Raw genomic sequence first — 20,628 nt, 5'->3', positions numbered from 1 at the left:
CTTTGGAGAAATGTCCTATCTTCTTTAAGAACATGTTTTCTACACACAAGGACAGAAAGTTACTCCTCTGTATATTCTTTTTTTAGGCCTTTTTTGGACAGTTATATCCTTAATCTATCTGGAATTGATTGTGTATAATACGAGTAAGTGTTCTAAGTGTGTTTTGCGCATGTATGCAGCTTTTTAAACAATGTGTCTGTGATGAAGATGCACATGCATAACTCCATGTGTCGCTCCCACTCTGGCCCTTGGGGCGTTGGCTCTTCTGCTGGGTCGTGTGTGCTGGGGGCAGGTGGGAGGTGAGTGCTACAGTGCGTGGGATGGCGCATCACCCTGAGCTCCCGGTATCCATCCGTGCAAGTCGTCGTCCCTCATATCCGTGTTTCTCTTAAAACCGTGCTGTGGGGAGATTTAAAAATACATCACTGGGGCTTCCCTGGTGGCGCAGTGGTTGAGAGTCCGCTTGCCGATGCAGGGGACGCGGGTTCGTGCCCCGGTCCGGGAGGATTCCACGTGCCACGGAGCGGCTGGGCCCGTGAGCCATGGCCGCTGAGCCTGCGCGTCCGGAGCCTGTGCTCCGCAACGGGAGAGGCCACAACAGTGAGAGGCCCGCGTACCGCAAAACAAAACAAAACAAACAAACAAAAAATACATCGATGTCTAGTTGTCCCTCCAAAATTTCTGTTTGAATTAGCGTGGAGCCTGTGAGTCAGTATTTTTCCAAAGCCCCCCACCCGCAGGAAATTCTATAAATGCAAGGTCCAGAAGAGTTGCTGTAGAGTTTATATCCAGAGATGAACTTGAGTAGGGAGCCGGGACCACGCTGTGCTCGCTTGCCATCTTAGGATGATTTTAAAATTAACTTTTCCCGCTGATTGCAAATATAGCGCATGTTCATTGCAAAGGAAACCAAAAGTACAGGAAACGATTTTTGAATATAAAATAATTCATATTTGTGTAGCTCATTTGTACATTTTGTTCAAGATTTATCTTGGTATATGTATTTATGTAGTTAGAATCATCTCGAAAATAACTATGGACGTTTTTCTATAACATTCTTAATTACTTTAAATACTGTTAAAGAGTCTATCTTATTATAATAATTATTATAATGTATTATTCATACATATACTTACCCTGTGAAATCTTATCTGGTTGTGGTTAGGGATTTATTATTTTATTTGTGGTGATCATAAGTGCCGTTTTGGGGTGAACAAGAAACCATGTTGTGGGCATTACAGTTGCGTGGTTTATAGTATTGGGTCCAGAGTCAGTGAGATCTGGCTTCCAGTCCCAGCTTTGCCACTTATCAGTTGCATGGCATGAGGGAAATTATTCTCATTATTACTGTTGAAAATGAGGATAATATTAGTCCCTCCCACATAGGGGTTAAGCGGGGGGAATATGAATTGCTTAAAACAATTCTGAGCATATACCAAGTACCTGATGAATTCATGCGCAAAATGTCCAGGCAGCAGCAAGGGCGGCCCTGCCCCCCTTGGCTCAAGGATCACTGTGGTTTGCCTGACCTATTTCTCTGGTAGTAAATGTTCCCTGGGAGGGTGACAGTCACCAAGATGAACTCTGTCATTGTCCTGCTCAGTAGCCAATGCAGAGCTTGCAGAGCCCTGTTTGTTCGAAGGCGACAGTAACAATAAATATGCCAGTTGCTCGAACAATGGATGCAGCTGGCTGGCTGGCTCAAATTTAGCGTAATGGTTCCCTAGGATTTCCTTTTCTTGTCCTAAAAAGGTCTCTGCAGTTAAGAGGCAAAGGCACCTTCTCAACTATGGAACCAGGTGTGCACATGCCTGGGGGGTGTTCCTGCTTGGGTATCCACGTGCTCTTGGAGCCCACAGGATAGCAAAACATAAAGGAACAGCAAACGGAATAAAGAGTTGGTGTGGCCAGATTTTCTAAGTGGAAGTGAGGGAGCCATGGAGGAAGAGAAGAAGCTCAGTGAGGAGAGGACAGCTCTGGGTTGGAGTGTTGGACTGTGAATCTGCTTGCCCATCCTGAAGAGGTCACCTCTGGATCAGAGAGCAGCATCTGAGAAATGTTTGACACATCGTCTAGAATTCAGGCTTCTTGAGGGCAAGGGGTTTGTCTTCTTACCTAAGTGCTGTTTCCCCAAGAATTTAGGACAGTGCCTGGTATGTGGTAGGTGCTGAGATCCTTTGTTGATTGAATGCTCTACCACTGCCTATCATAACACCCAAGGGGCGGTGAAGAGAAAAGAAGTGCTTCTCGGAACCTAATTTGGACCAGCAAGGAAGACCTGGTAAAGAGGAAGCTTGGGGGAAATGAGCCAGGGGCAGCAGCCTGCACGTAGCCCAGTGGCCAGATGAGGCTTGAGAAAACAGATTTCAAAAACTCAAAATATGGAAATGAATTCGAGACCAGAAATAAAAAGATGACAATCCCAAGAGCAGGGAGAGGCACTTAAGAGTAGAATTCTGCATCTCTGGTCATGACCCCAGGAAAGAAAAGAAACATGATTTAAAGAGACACAGGTGGGTACATAGCAAACTTTCCCAGAAGCTACTGAATAGATTTCAAAGAATTCTAGGGGGCAAATGCAGATGTCCATGAAACAATGATGGGAACCTACAACTCTAACCCTAATCGTAAGTCCAGAATGAAGGCAGGTCTGCAAAATGTATGAGAGCCAGTAAAAATGTCTTCCGCTTGTTTGTTTAAACCTTTTGTCATGTGCGAAGCCAGGCTGTGGGAAGAGTAGTTTGGTTGCTTGGATTGACCAGCGGTTCTCAAAGTATTGTGCCTGGACCCAGGAGTATCAGCGTAACCTGAGAACTTGTCTGAGATGCACATTATCAGTCCCCATCCTGGATCTGCTGAATCAAACTCTAGAGCTCAGTATTGTGTGTTTTGATAAGCCCTGCAGGAAATTCTCATGCCCACTAAGGCTTGAGACGCACTGTATTAGAGCATTAACCCTCCATCCTACACATGGAAGTCATCTGGGAAGCTTATAGAGAAAAAAAAATGTTCAAGCTCTACCCCAGACTGATTAAAACAGACTCTCTGGAGTGGGGTCTGGTCATGGATCTGTTTTATAAGCCCCTTGGTGAATCTAATGTACCATCAGGGCTGAGAATCAAATTCCAGTTCAAGTACCAGGACAGTCGTCCCTGGGGATTTTATTAGAACCACAGGACCCTGGGCCCTACCTGCTCAGCGTTTTTAAGAAGCTCCCCAGGTGACTCCTAGACACATGAAAATTTAAGAAGCATTTGTATAAGATAAAAGTTGTAGGAAAGAAATCAGAATTTGCACCTTGCCTCCACTTTCTCTTTATTCATGGCTCTTACTAACTTCTTTTAAAGAGGAAAAGCATGGGACAGGAAGAGGCAAGATAAACACCTGGGCATGTGAGACATGAAACATGATGAAGACTTGGTATCAATGAAAGGCAGATGCCAGGCTGGCCATGTGAATGAGAGAAATGTATATTCTGTAAGACAGGTGGTTAAGTTGCCCACACTTCTCTGGCCATTAATTGCATTACCTGTTGGCCAAGCAAAATGGCCAAAGAAAATAAATCCACTGGGTCACAATCAGGGTCAGCAGCCAGTGTGTGAGCCCAGGCCTCGGGGGTGAGTTTGGGAGTGTGACGGTCCAAGGGCTGTCCTGTAGGTTCCTAGACAGGCCCTGCCCTCCCCCGTCCCCTTAAGGAGTCCCGAGGGATGGGGACATGCTCAGAGTCCGCAGGCGGTGCCACAGCCAGAACTTCAAAGCGGGGAGACCTTGGGAATCATTTGTGGACTTGATTGGCTCCCCTGGCAGGATTCCCGTAAAGACGATGAGCACAATGTCTTCTTAACAATTGAGAGAAAAAAGCCAGCCCAGGAAGCCACTTAAGATTTATGAAACGCTGCCACTGATGGTCTGACTTCTCCTTTGTGATGGAGAGTCAGAGAACTGCTGTTGATTTTCACAGGCTGGATTTTGCTCTGGTTCACTTCTCTTTCTCTCCTCCCTCCCTTCCTCCCTTCCCACAGGATGATTATTCCTGCCATTTTGGGGGGGGGTTCTAGTTTCTAACTGGAGAAGCGACCACAGCTATGTCTGTGCAATGCTGATGAATGCGCTGACGTGTCAAGTCATGGGTTTCTGGCGGAAGCCTCCAGGGCCCTACTCTGGGTGCTCTCATCGCCCAGAGTGGTATCACCACCTTGGCGGAGGATGGGTAAAGCAGGCTCATCACCCCCATGGCAGTGGGCAGGATAGAGAATAGATATGAATATCAGGATCTAAACAGACAGTCGAGAGAGGGCATGATCAGTCAGTTACCTAAAGATTATTTATTCATTTATATTTATTTTTAATTTTATGTTCTATTCAAGTAAGAGCAACAGAGCGAGGGGGCTTGAAAGTTGGAATTTGCTTAAATTTGTGATACTTTTAAGATTCCCAGAATACACTTAAAGCAAAGATGAAATTATTTTAGTTGCAGTGAGGCTACAAGATCCCAAAGGATCTTCAGCGAATGAAGCTCTGAGTAGAATTTCACCCGAAGGTAATTTAGAGGGGCGAAATGTCAAATAAGAAATAATGTAGCAGCAGTAGCAATGCGTCGGAGGATTTGCGGGTTAGTCCATTGGTGCCTAATTGCTTTTGTGTGTGTGAAGTGGCGGCCAGACGCTCTGCCGGATGCCTTAGGCTGCGTTCATCACTGACCGCAACAAAGCGATTCTTCTTCCCCTCCTGGCCCCCAGGACACCCTGCAACACTTTTAGATTATTGTGTTCAGACTTGGTTGACAAATTTTGATAATGAAGTTAACATTGTGGAGCAAGTTCACAGAGAGCGGCCTGATTCATGAAAAGACTTGAATGTCTTACTCCCATTGTAGAGGGGAAGGGGTGTGGATTTCTGCAGATTGCAAGGCTGGAAAGTGGTGGAGCTCAGTGCTCTAACCGAGGCTTTCTGATTCTGAATCCAGGGCCTTCCTGCTGTAGCATCTCCCTGTCATTTTCCTTCCTCCATCAGATGAAAGGGTTTCTGTTGTAGAATATCCCACTATCTGGACAATTTCCCATGTCACTTCCTAGGAAGACCGGTTCATCTTCTGATGAAAAGAAACCCCTCCTAATAGTAGTAGCTCCTCCTTTACTGCTGAGGCTGAGTGTCAGGGCTTCACATGTCTCCTTTCTCTCCCTCTTGGTCACTGGAGCTTTGTCTGTTCTTACAGATCCAGCCTCAGTCCCTCTGGACACACAGCCTCTACACCCACCTGCCTGGGCTCCCCAGCCCTCCTTCTGTATTCTCCAGTTCTTTAGCGTCATCCTTTCATTCTTTCTTTGACTGGTTCCTTCACAAATATTGATGGAGTGCCTATTTCTTGTCAAGCGCTTCTGAGTACTGGGATATTATAGTAAGCAAAACAGAGAGTATCTCTTATCTCCTAGATCTTACTGCAGAGGGGAGTGACAAAAACAAAGAAGCAAATCTGTGAAGTCAGATAATGAGGTGTTGTTAAAAAAAACAACAGTAAAGCAGGTTGATGGGTTCACTGCGATGCGGGGGACTGCCCTGTTCAATATGGTCAGAAAAGACCTCTGACGTGACGATGTTTAAGAAGAAACTGGAAAGGAGTGAGGAAGTGAAGCAGGCAGATACTTGGGGAGAGAGAAGGGTTGTTAGGCAAGAGAATAGAGGTGGGATATTCTTTTTTTTTTTTTTTTTTTTTTTGCGGTACGCGGGCCTCTCACTGCTGTGGCCTCACCCCTTGCGGAGCACAGGCTCCAGACGCGCAGGCTCAGCGGCCATGGCTCACGGGCCCAGCCGCTCCGCGGCATGTGGGATCTTCCCGGACCAGGGCACGAACCCGCGTCCCCTGCATCGGCAGGCGGACTCTCAACCGCTGTGCCACCAGGGAAGCCCAAGGTGGGATATTCTTGATTTATCTGAGGAAGAGCCAGGGGGTATGTGTGGCTTGGGGCGAGTGGACGTCCATTTAACTGCCTGCTCTTGACAACGCACCCTCATATATGCTCATGTATTAGAAGTAGTTCTAATAACACTGTCCTACGGCGCGACAGACACACTTGAACTCAACTACTGGGTTAGGAACGGGGATTGTGGACAATGGCTGGGAACTGCATTTTGAGGATGAAATAAGTTAACGTATATAAAGCATACATTGTAATGCATATGATAGGGATGGAGCGTAGAATGCACGTAAAGTATGTAATATATGAAAAGAACAACGCCTTGTACGTAGTGCTACGGAAGCTTTAGGTTCGTTCCCTATCATCACCTGAGCCCCGTTACCTCCATCCTGCCCCGAGAATCCAGGAGCAGAGCAAAGGTCTTTGACCGTAGCTCTTTCCAGTCCTAAGTGGAGTTGCTTTTGTTATTTCCTGTGCACTCTGGGTTCTGCATTATCAGGAAAGGCTCTTACGTAACTTCTTTGTGAAAATTATTTCTACCACGTAGCCAGAAGGCGGCCTGGCTTGCCCACGCGTTATTTTACAGATTCCATTTCCACGTCTGGAATGAGAAAGCAATACACACAGTTTTATTTTCAAGACAAAATGTAAAAACCATGTTGGTGCTGACATGCCTTGTAGGAGTGCTGGTCATAATAGCTAACGTGTATAGTAAGTTAACCAAATGCCAAGCACCGTTCTAAGCCCTTCCATGGAGTCTTCTTAATCCTCCCAGCCCCGGGAGATAGGTAGTAGTATTAACTTGTTTTCCAGTTGAGGAAACGGACGCTTCAGAATGTTTCTAGAATATTTCTGTAACTCCCTGCAGGGCAGCTAGCAGGAAGGGGAGCCGGGTTTCATAGTACATCGTTGGGCTCTACAGCTTGAAAATGTGGATAATCCCAACTCATTTCTGCTGTGATTTGCGTTTCTCCCCATGGTCTGTCCTTTGAAGGGTGTTTCAGAGATAGGAAAACCCGGGAGATAGATTCGTTTTTCTCAGTCCGACAGTGAAATGAGTTTTCTCTTCTTTGCACACAACGTTACCTGGGCCAAGACAGCTGAGGGGCGGCAGGAAGAGGTCAGCAGATGCCAAAGGTAAAATCAGGTGTGGGCTTTATTATTCACAGTAGAAAATGAGTCACAGATGCGCAGTGGTTCCTTGAAATCCATTTTGGATTTGGGGGTCCAAGCCTGAGTGCTAAGGACCAATGCCACCCTCTGCAAATAGACATTATTTTATGTTCCTGACACCCAAGTTACTACGAGTTGGTCTGTGAGGGCCTTTCCTACTGTTGAATTTTAGTAAACCCAGGTCTTAATCTTACTATCAGCGTGACCAACCTGTTTATTTGAAAACAGAGGCAAATGCTGTATGATAGTTATCTCTACTTCTCTTTTGGTTAAGTTTTGGGGAGATGTTTATCTTTTCACTACATTGCCCCAGACTGCTTTTTATTGACGCCAGTGTTTCTTCTTTATTTTCTCTTCCCTCCAGCACTTTCGCTATCTTGGTTAGGTAATTTTCTGAGAAAATGTCTGAGGTTGTCACGTATCAACTTCAGTTACAAAGAAACAAAATGCATGGGCTTGGTGACAGCTTTTCTGTGAGAGGATTTAGCACCTCTGGGTGAATACATGCATATCAGCTACAGCTTCACTGTGGGCTACAACTTGTTGTTTTAACACATTTGGCTGTCTGCATTCCTCCCTAACTTAAAATCTGTATGAAATCAACTGTCACTAAAAAGGGATTAAACAACTAAAAATATTTATTGCGGGAAATAAAAAAGTTAACCAAAGTATTTTATTGATACATTCTTGGACAATGTCACAGAATTGAAAGAAAATGGAAAGGGGTATTGTTCAGCGAGGGTGTTTTTCCACTAAATTGGCACATGAGCAGCAGAATTAACGAAAGTACTTATTACAAACAGTAGAAAACACACATGCTTTTTGTTTTTAAAGTCCTTATCACACTGGTCAGTCATAGGGGGGCATGAACCAAACCTCAAGACGTGAAAAATCCGTATTCTTTTCTTCAGATAGCTTAGTCATTATTAAAATTATTGCAAAACACCCATATCCTAACTAAAATAACAAAAGAGAACACAAATACAAATATTGAACATAAGTGATTAACGCGTACTGTAAAATACATTACTGGCATGCATTCCGAAGATCAAGACCTCTCTTCCGTTCGGCCAATACCTTTCTTCCGTGTGCCCTATCTTATACCAAAGATAGGTGGGGTGTACCTTCCCAGCACAGTTTTTGGTCTTTAAATATCTTTTTTGTCTTAAAAAAAATAACGTGATTTGCAGCGGTACTATCATCATAATTATACAGTCATGTACATACATTTTTCATTTTAGTCTGCTGAGAGCTTTTTAAAATTTTAATTGTTTTAAGGTTTTCCCAAATATCCCGCCATCTGAGAGGATAGGGTTCTATGGAAAGAGGGCGTTCGAAAACAAACAGTGAACTGAGGTACAACATTGGATGGCAAAGTGCAAAAGTCCTCACAAACTGTACAGAAAATTTCAAAACCTTGCAGCCTGGAAGTACAGACATAGAAAGACAGTTCAGCCCCAAAACAGTCACTAAGGCTCTCAGAGGTTCACCCTAAAGAGCCTAGGCGGGACTTGAGTCTCAACGCTCCCTTTGGTAGGGAAGGTCCAGAATTGCAGCCGAGTTGGCAGTGCTCTTGCCAGTGACTTATTAAGCCAAGATAAAGTAAGAATATTTCATAAAGCAGCTGTGTAGGACACTTGGATCCTCTATCATTGGTCTCCCAGCCGGGGATGCTCCTCCGGTGATGGGCAGCAGGCAGGACCAGAAGAGTCCTATGCCAGGTTGGGTGACAAAATAACTGAGGGTCTTCCTCCTCCAGGGTTCCGTGGAATGGAAAAGGTTAGATAACCAGGTTATTATAACTGACATACTTCTTTTTTGCAGCAGGGCCTGAAAGAAAAATGTGAAAGAGTCAGTCGTGACAATGACTCTATCTGCAAAGGTAGAAGCAGAATTAGACCTATGATGACTTGGGTGCCGGGGCAAGATGGGACAATGCAAATCGTGCTGGATTTCTTTGACTGCTTGTAGGATTTTGTCCACTAAAATCTGCTGTGCCCAGCAATTCTCAAACCATCTGGGTTCTCTATTCTGCAATATCGCCAACCTCCTTTTTTATGGTCCGTACCGTGAATACATTTATCAGTCCGTGTCATGCTTTCGAATTAGCTCAAAGGACCCACCCATGTTGCAGTAAATTTCCTTTTGTGATCTTCCCCCAGACCTTCTCATAATAAATGGCCTTTGCTTGGCAAAGGTCTGTCCTGGGTCACTGGGATTAATTGAGGTTGGCTACAGATTAGACCAACCAGAGTGCCTTCTCTGGTTCTGATTTACACAGTCAAATTACTATAGGTTGACTTTTATAGTGTTCTCATCGGTAAGTTGTAAATGGTAATTTGCAGAATTGTTTCCAGCAAGGTTTGAAGCTTACTTAAATCTGCCCAGAATTTCAACATGCACAGGCTACATTTGTTTTTCTTAAATGTACACTACTTTCTTTTTCTATTTGATATAGCGATTTCAGGACTCATCTTCATGCACTCCCTCACTCATTCATTCGTTTATTTTATTCAGGTATCTGTCAGCTGCCTACCATATGGCAGACAAGAGGCGAGGCACTGGTGAGCAGCTGATGAGTCAATCAGACCGTTTCCTGTCCTTGTGCTGGAAATAAAGACACCAAGATCCCAAGGTACATCCCTGCTTTATGTTTTAGTTCTCTATACCTTCTGTCATGAGATATGCTCTGTGGTTTTGCATTAGCTTCTGTTGGATACAAGATAACCATCATGTAGCATTTATTGATGACTTTACTTACTGTTCTTAGGTTCTAAATTCTTTTGTTCACTTAACACAAACAAGTTGCAAGAATTCTTCCAGAACTTTTTTTTTAAAATTAATTAATTTATTTATTTGATTGTGCTGGGTCTTAGTTGCGGCAGGCGGGTGGGATCTAGTTCCCTGACCAGGGATCGAACCTGGGCCCCCTGCATTGGGACCGCGGGGTCTGAACCATTGTGCCACCAGGGAAGTCCCCAGAACTCTTAAGTAGGGATTTCTGTGTGAATTTAGAGGCAGGGAGAAGCCACAGTAACATACTAGGAGAGGGTTTGTATCTGAACTTTGAGAAATGCAGCCAGTATGTTACAGAAGTATATACAACAAGACTGATCTTAGGTTCTGGATTAAATATTGAGACTCTCCTTCTGACAAATTCTGGTTTGAAGATGTGGGCTCATTTCTCTAGTCAATCATGTTGCATTAATTAACTAAAATTAGAATGACAAAATTATGTTATTGTATTATTATATCTTATATATATTATAATTATATGAAATTGAGGGTCTCCTGGAAAATCCGTCATGAGACTGGTCACTGCGCGTCCTCAGTCGATAAATGCATGCCTTCATCAATGCCTCGGTCTTCTAAGAAGGTTCTCATTGTTATCACAGCCTTCGTTGTTGTCAATGATATGCTTGATTTGAGGACGTGTAGGAAAACTTTCTAAAGATTTTTTTTTTTTTTTTAACCCTGAAGTCTATTTACAGTGTTGCAGCTAGAGAACCCCAGCTTGACAGTTGCAAGAAATAGTCACAGCATGCCTTGTCAAATGCCAACATAGTAATTATCCTCAGGACAAAGGGAAGAAAAACAAACACAAAACCCAGAAGCTTATACTGACCTAAATATCGAAGACAACCTCTATTGCATGGTTAATTAAGATTATTTTCTATATAACCATAACGGTCTAGTGAAAAAAGCCAAACGTATTTGAAATTCCTCAGTTTACTTTAAAACACCAATTACTCAGGAAGAATCTTTGTCGAAAGAGTAAGAAACCTAGAAAATATTGTCCATGAATTGCAAATCTGAGCATTTGTTTGCATTAAACTATAATCAAGATGAGGTTATATTAAAAAAAAAACTAGAAGTGATGATAATAACGGGAATTCACTTTTGCTTGGCACGGATTATCTTCTTGTGTTCTCTGGTAACCTTGAGATGAGGGCTGATGATGCTGCGTTTGGACTCACCTGACTCAGGGTCTGATTCAGCTCTAGCGCTTACTTGAGATATGATCTAGACTGGTCCCATGACACTGAACTTCTCTGAGCCTTTGTAAAATAAGTAGAATAATTGTCACCCTGTGGGTCGTTAATGGCACAAATGTATGAAATATCCTAGTTTCTCATCTGATAACATAATGCATAAATGTATTTTTAAATTACAAACTTCTGTATAGATGATTAGCCCCAGTGCATGCTTTCTTTGCAGAACAGCTGAGAGACATGGCAGCAAAATGATAATGGAGTTGTGTAAATCCTAGAATGACGATTTCTTTCTTTTCCTTTTTTTTTTTTTTTTTTTAAGAGCAGAGAAAGGTTTACGGCAGGGCCAAGCAAGGAGAACGGGTGGCTCATGCTCAAAAATCCCGAACTCCTAGAATGACAATTTCTGGACTTTTCAGAACACTGACCAACGTATTGGAATGTTTATTTTTAAACCATTGTAGCCTTATGAGTAAATAAAATAAGTGTCTCTGGTGTCTGATAACTCCCATTTATTTGAATAGCAATGTAGTTTATGGCCTAGGAAAGAAAATTGCTTAGCTCTAAATAGTCGTGCAGTGAAATACTCTCTAAGGAAATAGGCTTTTTATTGTTAAATAGCTACAATTTTTTTCTCTTATAAAATTATAAGTTTCAAGGAACAATAGGAATGTAAGGCATGGTCCCTATTGAATTTAAAAAATTATCTTTATCAGAAGTTCTCAAAGCAAGGGATCTTGAAGAGTTGATGTTTACAGTGAGGCAGTGCTGTGGACACTGGTTTCTGGAATGAATTACTAACACACCCTTGCTAGTTAAGAAAGGTCAGACATTCCAACTTATTCTTGGCATATTGTCAAAATCAAGCTCAATTAACTTCAGTGAATTGGTTGTTTTCTCTTTAATTTTCTCTGAGCCTTTTTGTCCCACAAAAATTTCTCAAAGTGTGTTCTGTGAAGTGCTTGTCACTCAGATTATAGAAAGTGAAGGATAAAAGACAAAAATGGAGAAGAACTTGAGTCTAATGGATATTGTAAGAAACACTGAATTATGGGAAACAGTGAATAAGTAAAATGAAATAGGGCTCTTTTCTGTACCCTATATTTAATTTCTTATTTTTTAAATAACAAGGAATTCTGTAGTTTAGTAACAAAGACTGTGTGTTTTCCTGAGCTATTTTAAACATTTTATATGTGTGTGTAGATATGTACTTATCAAGTGTGTGTGCGCGAAGTGATTCAAACAGCTATAGAAGGTGAACATAATATATCACAACCTCCAAAATAAGACGTTAACATATTGACATCTTTGCTCCACGTGCCCCTCCATCCACCCGTGGGAAATAAAGCAGAGCAGAAGCCACCCAGGCACCCCCCAGACTTCCCCATCCCCACTGCCAGTCTTCTCCTGCCCCTCCCCCCCACCAAGGCTACCATTCTCCTATTGGTCTGGGTCCTTCCCAATGTGGGTTCATACCGCTATTGTCTTATTGCCCATAAACTATAGATAGGCATTGCTTTGTGTTTTTTATTAAATATCGACAAAAGTGGTATCGTTCTGCCCATAGTCATTCGCAAACTGTTTTTCATATAACTTTGTGGTTTTAAGATTTATTTATGTTGATTTGCTCATCGTAGTTACTGAAGAGTTTTCTTTTATCCACATGGAAAAGTTTCTCTAACTCTTTTCTTACTGATGGACTCTACTTTCTGTTTCCAGTAACAAACAGTGCTAGTGTCTGAAAAACAGCATCAGTTACAGAGTTAGGTAACAAAGCTATAGACCAGGAGAAACTATTTGCTGCATATTTAACTGACAAATGATTGGTACCCCAAATTTTTGAAATGTATAAAAGACAACTTAATTAAAAAAGGAAGGTATAAAAAGGTAATTTGCGGTGAAGAAGAAAAATGCTTAACCTCATCAATTTGAAAAATACAAATTAAAATCATAAGAAGATAGTATTTCATGCCCATATCCTTAAAAAATAAAAACGTGTGCTGATGCCATGAACTGGTGAGGGTGTGAAGAAGTAGAAATTCTTAGGCCACACTGGTGGAAATGTAGATTAGTAAGATCACATGGGAGACATGTCTGGAAATATCTAGAAAGGTGAAGATAGTCATACCACGGACCCAGCCATTTCCTTAACTGGTTACCTCCTGCTCTTTTCTTGGGTTGTAGTTTCCCAAAGTCACTTTCTCCAGGGAGCCTTTCCTGACCCCCTGAATTCAAGCCAGGTGTCCCTGCTCCTCTTTCGTGGCCTTTCTGTTTTTCCTTTGTCGTCCTTAACACAACCAGGGTGCATCACTTTTTCTCATGTTTACAACATTAGCTCTCCCAGGACCTTTTCTTCCAACTGCCTAGGAAGTGTGTAATATATAGTCATTGCTCAGTATTTATTACTATATGTAATAATATATGTATTATTTAGTATGTGTTATCATAGAAGGGCCTCTGCTCTCTGAAGTTCTTGTCAGCTCTACGAGGATCCTATGGGGGAAATAGACCACAGAAAATACGTGGCAACATCATGCACTTGGCCATCATTATTTTCCCTCGGGTCCCTGTGGTGCTATTCTGTACAAAGCTAACCATTGTTATAGCTCCTCAGATTTCATTTGTAAGTTAAACCACAGCACTCTTTTTTTCCCACTTTAGCATCCAAGGAGGGCCACCATAGCCCAGCTAAAATTGAGAAATCAATTTTCAATTCTGCCATGAAAGGAGTCAATGAACACTTGTGTTTCTTTAAAAAACCTAATTGGTGCTTTAAGATGTAGAACGTCAAGCACAGGTTTACACGGTTCTTAAAATACGCATTTAAGGCAAAGATATAAAGTCTCTGTTTTGAAACATCTTTCAGCTTAGCCAAGCTAATACCTGGGTAATTTGATTGAGGCTGTATACGTTTGCCTTGGAAAATAAAGATGCACTGCATTACTGCATCACAGATCTCCGCTTTTTCTCATTATGCCCTTTGCCTGGGCATCGAAACACTTTTGCGTATTTGCGGTTTCAGTATATTATGGATCCCAGCATTCTGCAGCGTGATGATGCATCCAATATTGAAGCTGTGCATCAAAGCCCTTCTTAAGGATAACGTTATAAATAAGGCGGTAGTGATAAAATAGTAGCAGAACGGTACTTAGTGATCACAGATGAAAAGCTGGAGCTGAAATCCCGGCCTCACTCTTTTTGGGGCAGGAGATTCACAGTCCGTCATCCTTCATTCATTTCATCACCTGTTACCAAGAGTTCACAGAGTGCTAGTAGTTTGGCTAAAAATCGGAGGCACAAAGCTAGGGAAAAATAGTCTGTATCCTGGAACATTTCCCGGTTCAGTGCAATTCAACCCATATTTATTGAGCACCTTCTATGTGTCAGACACTGTTATAGGCGGGGCGATATGGCTGTGTTACACTGTGGTGCAGTTCCTCCTATTATGGCGCTTATATTCTACTAGAGGAAGGCAGATCATTAAAAAAAAAGAAAAGAAAAGTAGATAGAGCCACTTCTTATTAGTCACAGTTGCTGTATTCTGTGAAGTTGCTGTAAACACTGAATTAGTGAATACTAAACCATTGCTCCTAGGGGAGGTATAGGGCCAGGTTCCTGTGAGCCTCAGGTCACAACATTTTTGTCAACCAATCAATACATAACCTTGTGGTATGTTTGTTTCTGTTTAAAGAAACTTTGTTTAACATCTCATGTTGATTCATTACTACTGAACTCATTGTCAGTAGGGCTACAACCCATGGCTGAACAGAGCTTACCTAACATGTGTCCTTTTCTCTGTAAGGCACATCGCACCCACCCTGCACTTAAGGAACACTAGACAGCACTGCCGCACTCTGCCCGGTGTACAATCACCCAAAGAAGTACAGAAATGTGAAATACAGGTATTAACTAGACTGCAGAAACACACTTCTTTTTGCACATGAGAGCTGAAACCCTTGTCAGCCTGAGCTTAGAACGTGTACGTCCAGTGACAAATGTGCTCTACATACGTCCACAAACAATTGCTAGAAAACACCACAGTGTAGGTCTTGGTGATACAAATCAGGCTTAGTGGGTAGGTGAGTTCGCAAATTGGGAACCCGTGAACAATGAGGATCAACACAGTGATGATGTCAGACGATCTCAGACACCTGGGGAAAGGCTGCCAAAGGGGATAGAGAGGAATCGGGCAAAGGTCGCTGACCTCAAAAAGGTGGCAGTTGAGGTTCAAAGGGGGATGTCATTTGAGCAGAGTTTGGAAGGAGATGAGCGAGGAGCTGTGCAGATACTTGGATCACAGAGTGATGGCAGGTGCAAAGCCCTGAGGCTAGGCTGGCAGCTGAAAGGCCCGGATGCTGGAACAAAGACAGTGAGCAGAATGGTGCGTGGAGGATAATAACCCTGGCAGGAGGTGGTATCACTAACGCGCGCGCAGAGGAAGGGTGGAAAATCGTGCCTGAGGCCCTCGGGAGAGGTTTCAAAGTAGAGGGAATATGGAATCGTGCTTGAGCAGTGAATTGGAGACGCTTCCCTGCCTGGGGACATGGGGGTCAGGGCACAGGTGTTGAACATTCCACCTGGAGGGTACCACGTTAGCTTTTTCTGTGAAGAAGCTGAGGGTTTAGCGAGAATAGCAAAAAGTTTGAAGAGTTCGGCCTGTACAGGGCTCATGCAGAGAAGAAAGAATGCTGGAAGAGGTGGCAAGGGTATTTTATGCTGCACGTAAGGTTCTGGATATTAGGATGAACTGTGAGAATTCAGTGCCTATATTTGAAAGAAGGAGAGAGGGTTCCAACAGTAGCCTGAAGGATGGATTGGAAATGGGGTAGAGGTAGAGGATGGTAAGTGCAGGAAGGGAGATCAGCTTGGAGGTGATGGAGTGATTAGGATTGTGTTTGTGTTAGGTGGAATTCCAGGACAGTACTACAGTGGGGTTCTTGATGAGGAAGCACCTCGTGGGGCCACGTTTGCCCTCACCACCACCATGCTGTCTTGGGGATGAGAACATGAACAAGAGCCTCCTTGGCCGTTGTCATGGAGAAGCATCCTGGAGGCCTGAGCTATATTGTTTTTTTTGTTTGGTGTTGAATTTGGGAGGGACTGTGTGTGACACGGCCGTCAAGTTCTGTTGAGTTCAGTTCAACTGACTCTTGTTTTGTGGCCGCAGATCATAGAGGACCAGTGGGCTCAAAGGAGAGGAAACCAGAGAAGACTCCTGACCTAGGCAGAGAAAAGAGATGAAGGAAACCTTAACGTTCCTTCCTTTCCAGGATGAGTTTAACTTTGTGGGCAAAAGGCAGGGCTTGAGGACTGAAGCTCTGTCCCGAAATAAAGATGGCTGGAGTATCGCAAGGACTGTATATTTGCGGATCCTGGCTTTGGAAGATGGAAGGATTAGATTCTACGACAGGTAATAGAAATTAGGCGAAGCTTCACTTCACAACAAATATCCAGCAGATGTGTACTAAGTGTTAAACACTAGTTGCTGGGGATACAGAGGGAATAAGACACTCCCCTGTCTTCAAGGAGCTCTCGGCCTAATAGGCCAGATTCCCAAAACTATGTACGTACACATACATATGTAACAAAATGAATGAGGGATGCTAAGTCTTTGGTTTGAAATTAGTTGAAACTAAAGACAGGGAGCCTACTCATGTGTCTGTCTGACAGTCCTTAAAGCTTCTCCCTTTGGCTTTATGCTTTCTGCCAGGGTTTTTCTCCTTCCTTCTGAGATAAATGCGGTGTTGAGGACCCTGGTATTCCTGCCCCGATCTGTTTCCTGGAGCGTGAAAGTCCTCTGATCTTCACGGCTATAGGGCAGTTCTTCTCGTCACCCAGTCAAAGGCAACGGGAGAGTTGTTTATCATAGAGAACGGTCAGGAGTAATCACAACTATTAGTTGAAGGAAGAGAAAAGAGTTTGTATTCAGATAAAAGATGGATGGAACAGACCCCTAGCCACTCCATGCCTGAGTAGAGACAGGGGCTTCTACTGAAGAAACTGAAGGAGAGCCCCAGAAACTGCTCGTGGCTGGGGTCTAATGTTAGCAAGCCTGCGTCGCTCACTCTGGGCTCCCGTTACCGATCACAACCGCACAACCTGTGCTTGACTATACTCCTTCCATATTTTCCACCTTCCTTGTTCTCTATAGCAGTGCTTTCTCTCCTCCTCTTTTCTTATACACATGGCAAATCTGTTACTGTATTTTGTGTAGGGTGGATTGAGATTGTCATTGAAGGTTAACCCCTTCGATGCCAGTCTCAATATTAGGTTCAAGGTGTTTAAGATTATTTAACAATCCCTAGGGAGATCTATCAAATTCCTTTTTTTTTTTTTTTTTTTTTTTTTTTTGCGGTACGCGGGCCTCTCACTGCTGTGGCCTCTCCTGTTGCAGAGCACAGGCTCCAGATATCAAATTCCTAACTTTAAATTGACGGTTTACAGTCTTTCCTTCAATGTGTTCTGTTTGCCCTGAGGCTGTGTAATGGACCCGTCCACAGTGCCTGTTCCTCTTTGAACTCTTGGTCAGCTGACTTGGGATATAACTCGATGGATTCTAACAGGAGACTGGAATTCCCATTACTGGAATTCAGCAGGGGTTTGTGGAAGTGCGCACTTACCTGGATTCAAGGCACTGGGTCTGGAGAGATTTGATGGGGAAGTTCAGAGTTGCCATGTATAGGGAGGGATAAAGAGACTGAAGCTAGGAGACTGGGGACTGAGTGTTGAGTGCTGTTAGAGGATTACATTGAACTTGCTTAGACGTGATAATGAGATAAGGGTAAAGTTGGAGCATGTTTGCCTTCTGTGATGAACTGAAACATTTTGGAGTGATGTCTTATGGTATCTGATGTAACTGACTTTCAAATGGCTCAAGTCAAAAACACACGGATATATATGAATCCAATATAGTAAAATATTAACAGCGAGTATCTCATTGGTGGATTATACCACTACTCTTTCTACTTTTCTGAATGTTTGAAAAGTTTCACGTCCAAAGTGAAACGTATGCGTCACAACTTTGCTGTGAAGTCGCCCTACCTTTATCTCATAATGTCTGCCACCAAGAAGTAATACTCTGCAGGCAGTCATGTATCTCAGAGAAGAGATAAAAAGGAATTGCAGTACTTTGTGTGGCCTGGTGTAGAACTCTGACGATCCGAATTCAAGAGTGATCATCAAAATACCCACCAGAGTAAAAGGCAGAGGAGTGGGAAGATATAAGGACACAAGAGATACAAGGATAACTGCTAGTCAGCTGTATGACCTTGGGCAAGATACTTTATCTCTCTGTGCCTCAGTTTCCTCATCTAGAAAATGGACATAATAATAGCATCAATCTCTAGGGTCCTTAGGAAGATTAAATGAGTTAATATATGTAAGACACTTAGAATGGGGCTGGGTATAATTTTACTCAATATATGTAGCTATGATTAGTCTTCCCTCTGGATGCATTTAGAGAATCTCTCTCACACTCATAACACTGACTCGTTGTGTGTGTATATGCTTTTCCCTTGGAAGAAAGAGTTCCTTCCAAAGCAGAAGGTCAGGCTGCCTGTACAGAGAAACTAAATTAGTTGTTTGATTTTTGGATGCTGTTAGGGTGTCAGCAACGATCCTTGAGGAGGTTTAAGGAGTTGTCAGAGCACCTAGCGCATTTCATCTGTTCACTGGAGAAGGAATCCGTCAAGTCGTTGTCAACATGTTTCCACTTCCATCCGGTTGCACTGCCATCATTAGCTAGCATTTCAACTCTGCAGAAGAAGCGTGATACTGAAATCTTGCACTTTGACAGGTTGTATCGGTCAGCTGGAGGCAAAGGGGGAAGCTGGAGCTTGGCGTTTTTTATTACGGCAAAAATGGCAGTTCCTTACTGTACTGACAGACTTGTGTACATAATCAGTGGCTGCCGCCACTCCTGCGTACGATCCACGTCATCTGCGTGCAGTATCGGAACTGGTAACCGTTGATTCTAGGGACGCTTATTGTAGCGCCGTTAGGTTATTTGTAAAATGAATTGCTGGAGATTATAAATGGGTATCTGTTTATATATTGCTTTTATCCATTTTGATTTAATAAATTCGATCTCTGCCGACGAGTGCCCGAAGAATGTCAGTTGGATTAGCCGAAGCGGGTCATCCTCTGTTTAGTCACTGCTCAATTTTGCAGTTAGGGACTGAGCTGTGTCTGCATTGATAAAGCAAAGTGAAGACTGGCCCAAGAATCAAGCTGATTCTATCAACAAGACGAAGACTGACGCTATCCATGGGCGTCTATGACACCTGAATGTATATGAACGTTGGGTCCATATTACCCAGGTTGGTTATCTAACAGACTTAGCAGTTATCACTCAAAATTCCATATTTTCCAGGAAGCTTTTATGTACACAGCACATCAAATGACCAGTTACATCTCAAAGGGTGGTCTAACTTACACAATTTGATTTAAAACTGAGTAGGGTGAATCCTTGTGGAAACAATCAACATTGCTGAGTGGATGGGACACTAAAATTTTTTTCTCTTGAGAGTTTTTCTTTCCAAGATGTTAAGAAATATGTCTCCTGGACGAGGCATCAGTGAGTCCATACTTGTGCTCTGAATGTAGTAGCGTCTGTTGAACACTTAGAATGTGCTAGACACTCCCCTAAGCCCTTAATGTTCACAAACCCTTTGATCCTTCCAGCCAGCCCTGCGAGGCAGGTACCAATATTATCCCAACTTTACTAAAAGACATCGAGACTTAGGGAGACGAAGGAACACATCCACTGTCATATCAGATATCCCCACTGCTTTTTGTGGGTTTTTTTTTCCCCCCTTTTTCGAACTTTGGTTTTTGATAGAGCGAGAGAGGGCTAGGAGAGGTGGGCTGACGTCATGGGCCATAGATACTTCTCACTCAACAAGGACTTACCGCGTGTCTGCTCTATACCAGGCGGGGCTGGACAGTAAGTTCCAAGGAAAGCCTGTCTGTGGCTCACTGCTTCTCGAGCTTCAGCACCCATCACCCCTTGATTTCTTGCCTGAAACTCCAGGCCCCAGTCCACGAATGTTCAGCTTGTTGTAGGAGGCGGTGAACCCTGTAGGAGGTCTCAGTGACTGAACTGGGAGCCTGGATACCTAGATTCCAGGAGCCTGCGGAGTTCGCCTGTCGGCAGTGACGGGCCCTGATGGCAAAGCCTGTCACGGAACGTTCCATTGCTCAGCATCGCCTTCCTTCTCACCAAGGGAGCCAGTGCAGGACAGATATTTTGAAAAAGAAATGCGGTGTTCGTTTAGGCTCAGAGGGAAGTTTTGAAATAGGTGTTGTGATCACGGGTCACCCTTTAAATCCCCAGCCACAGGGCTGAGGAAGAAAGTTGAAGATGACCCAGCCTTTGCCTACCCCCCGGAGATGAAAAAGATGGCATTGCCTGAGTGGTGACGCCACGTAGTGGTGTGGGAGGTCACGTGAAGCTGGGGTTCACGAGATGACTCTCAGGTCCTCAGACTTCCGGGAGAGAAATCCCCATTTTGCTCTATAAACTGTGACCTTGTGAAAGGTCTCTGCGC

The 20,628-nt window shown here is 43.4% G+C and overlaps 1 protein-coding gene and 1 long non-coding RNA gene across 5 annotated transcripts in view; one reads left to right on the top strand and one right to left on the bottom strand.

Annotated features, from left to right (window-relative positions):
• Window positions 1-20,628, top strand: part of LOC137232696 (uncharacterized) — a 688,080-nt gene that overhangs the window by 569,232 nt on the left and 98,220 nt on the right. Inside the window, exon 6 of the long non-coding RNA XR_010947151.1 lies at window positions 9,606-9,723. This is a non-coding gene — a long non-coding RNA (uncharacterized lncRNA). The remainder of the gene's footprint in view (window positions 1-9,605; window positions 9,724-20,628) is intronic.
• The window catches only part of GRM7 (glutamate metabotropic receptor 7), an 863,743-nt gene continuing 850,854 nt past the window's right edge, over window positions 7,740-20,628 (bottom strand). Inside the window, exon 9 of one of the 4 annotated variants that reach the window (XM_067755285.1) lies at window positions 7,740-8,918. In XM_067755285.1, the coding sequence (XP_067611386.1) occupies window positions 8,676-8,918 (243 nt within the window). In that variant the 3' untranslated portion in view covers window positions 7,740-8,675. The remainder of the gene's footprint in view (window positions 8,919-20,628) is intronic. The other 3 variants (XM_067755283.1, XM_067755282.1, XR_010947145.1) reach the window with 3 other exon arrangements.

This window comes from Pseudorca crassidens, chromosome 10, assembly GCF_039906515.1.
Source record: "Pseudorca crassidens isolate mPseCra1 chromosome 10, mPseCra1.hap1, whole genome shotgun sequence".
Taxonomy (NCBI): Eukaryota; Metazoa; Chordata; class Mammalia; order Artiodactyla; family Delphinidae; genus Pseudorca; species Pseudorca crassidens.
Note: the sequence above shows the minus strand (reverse complement) of the source record. Positions and strands in the feature narration are given on the sequence as shown.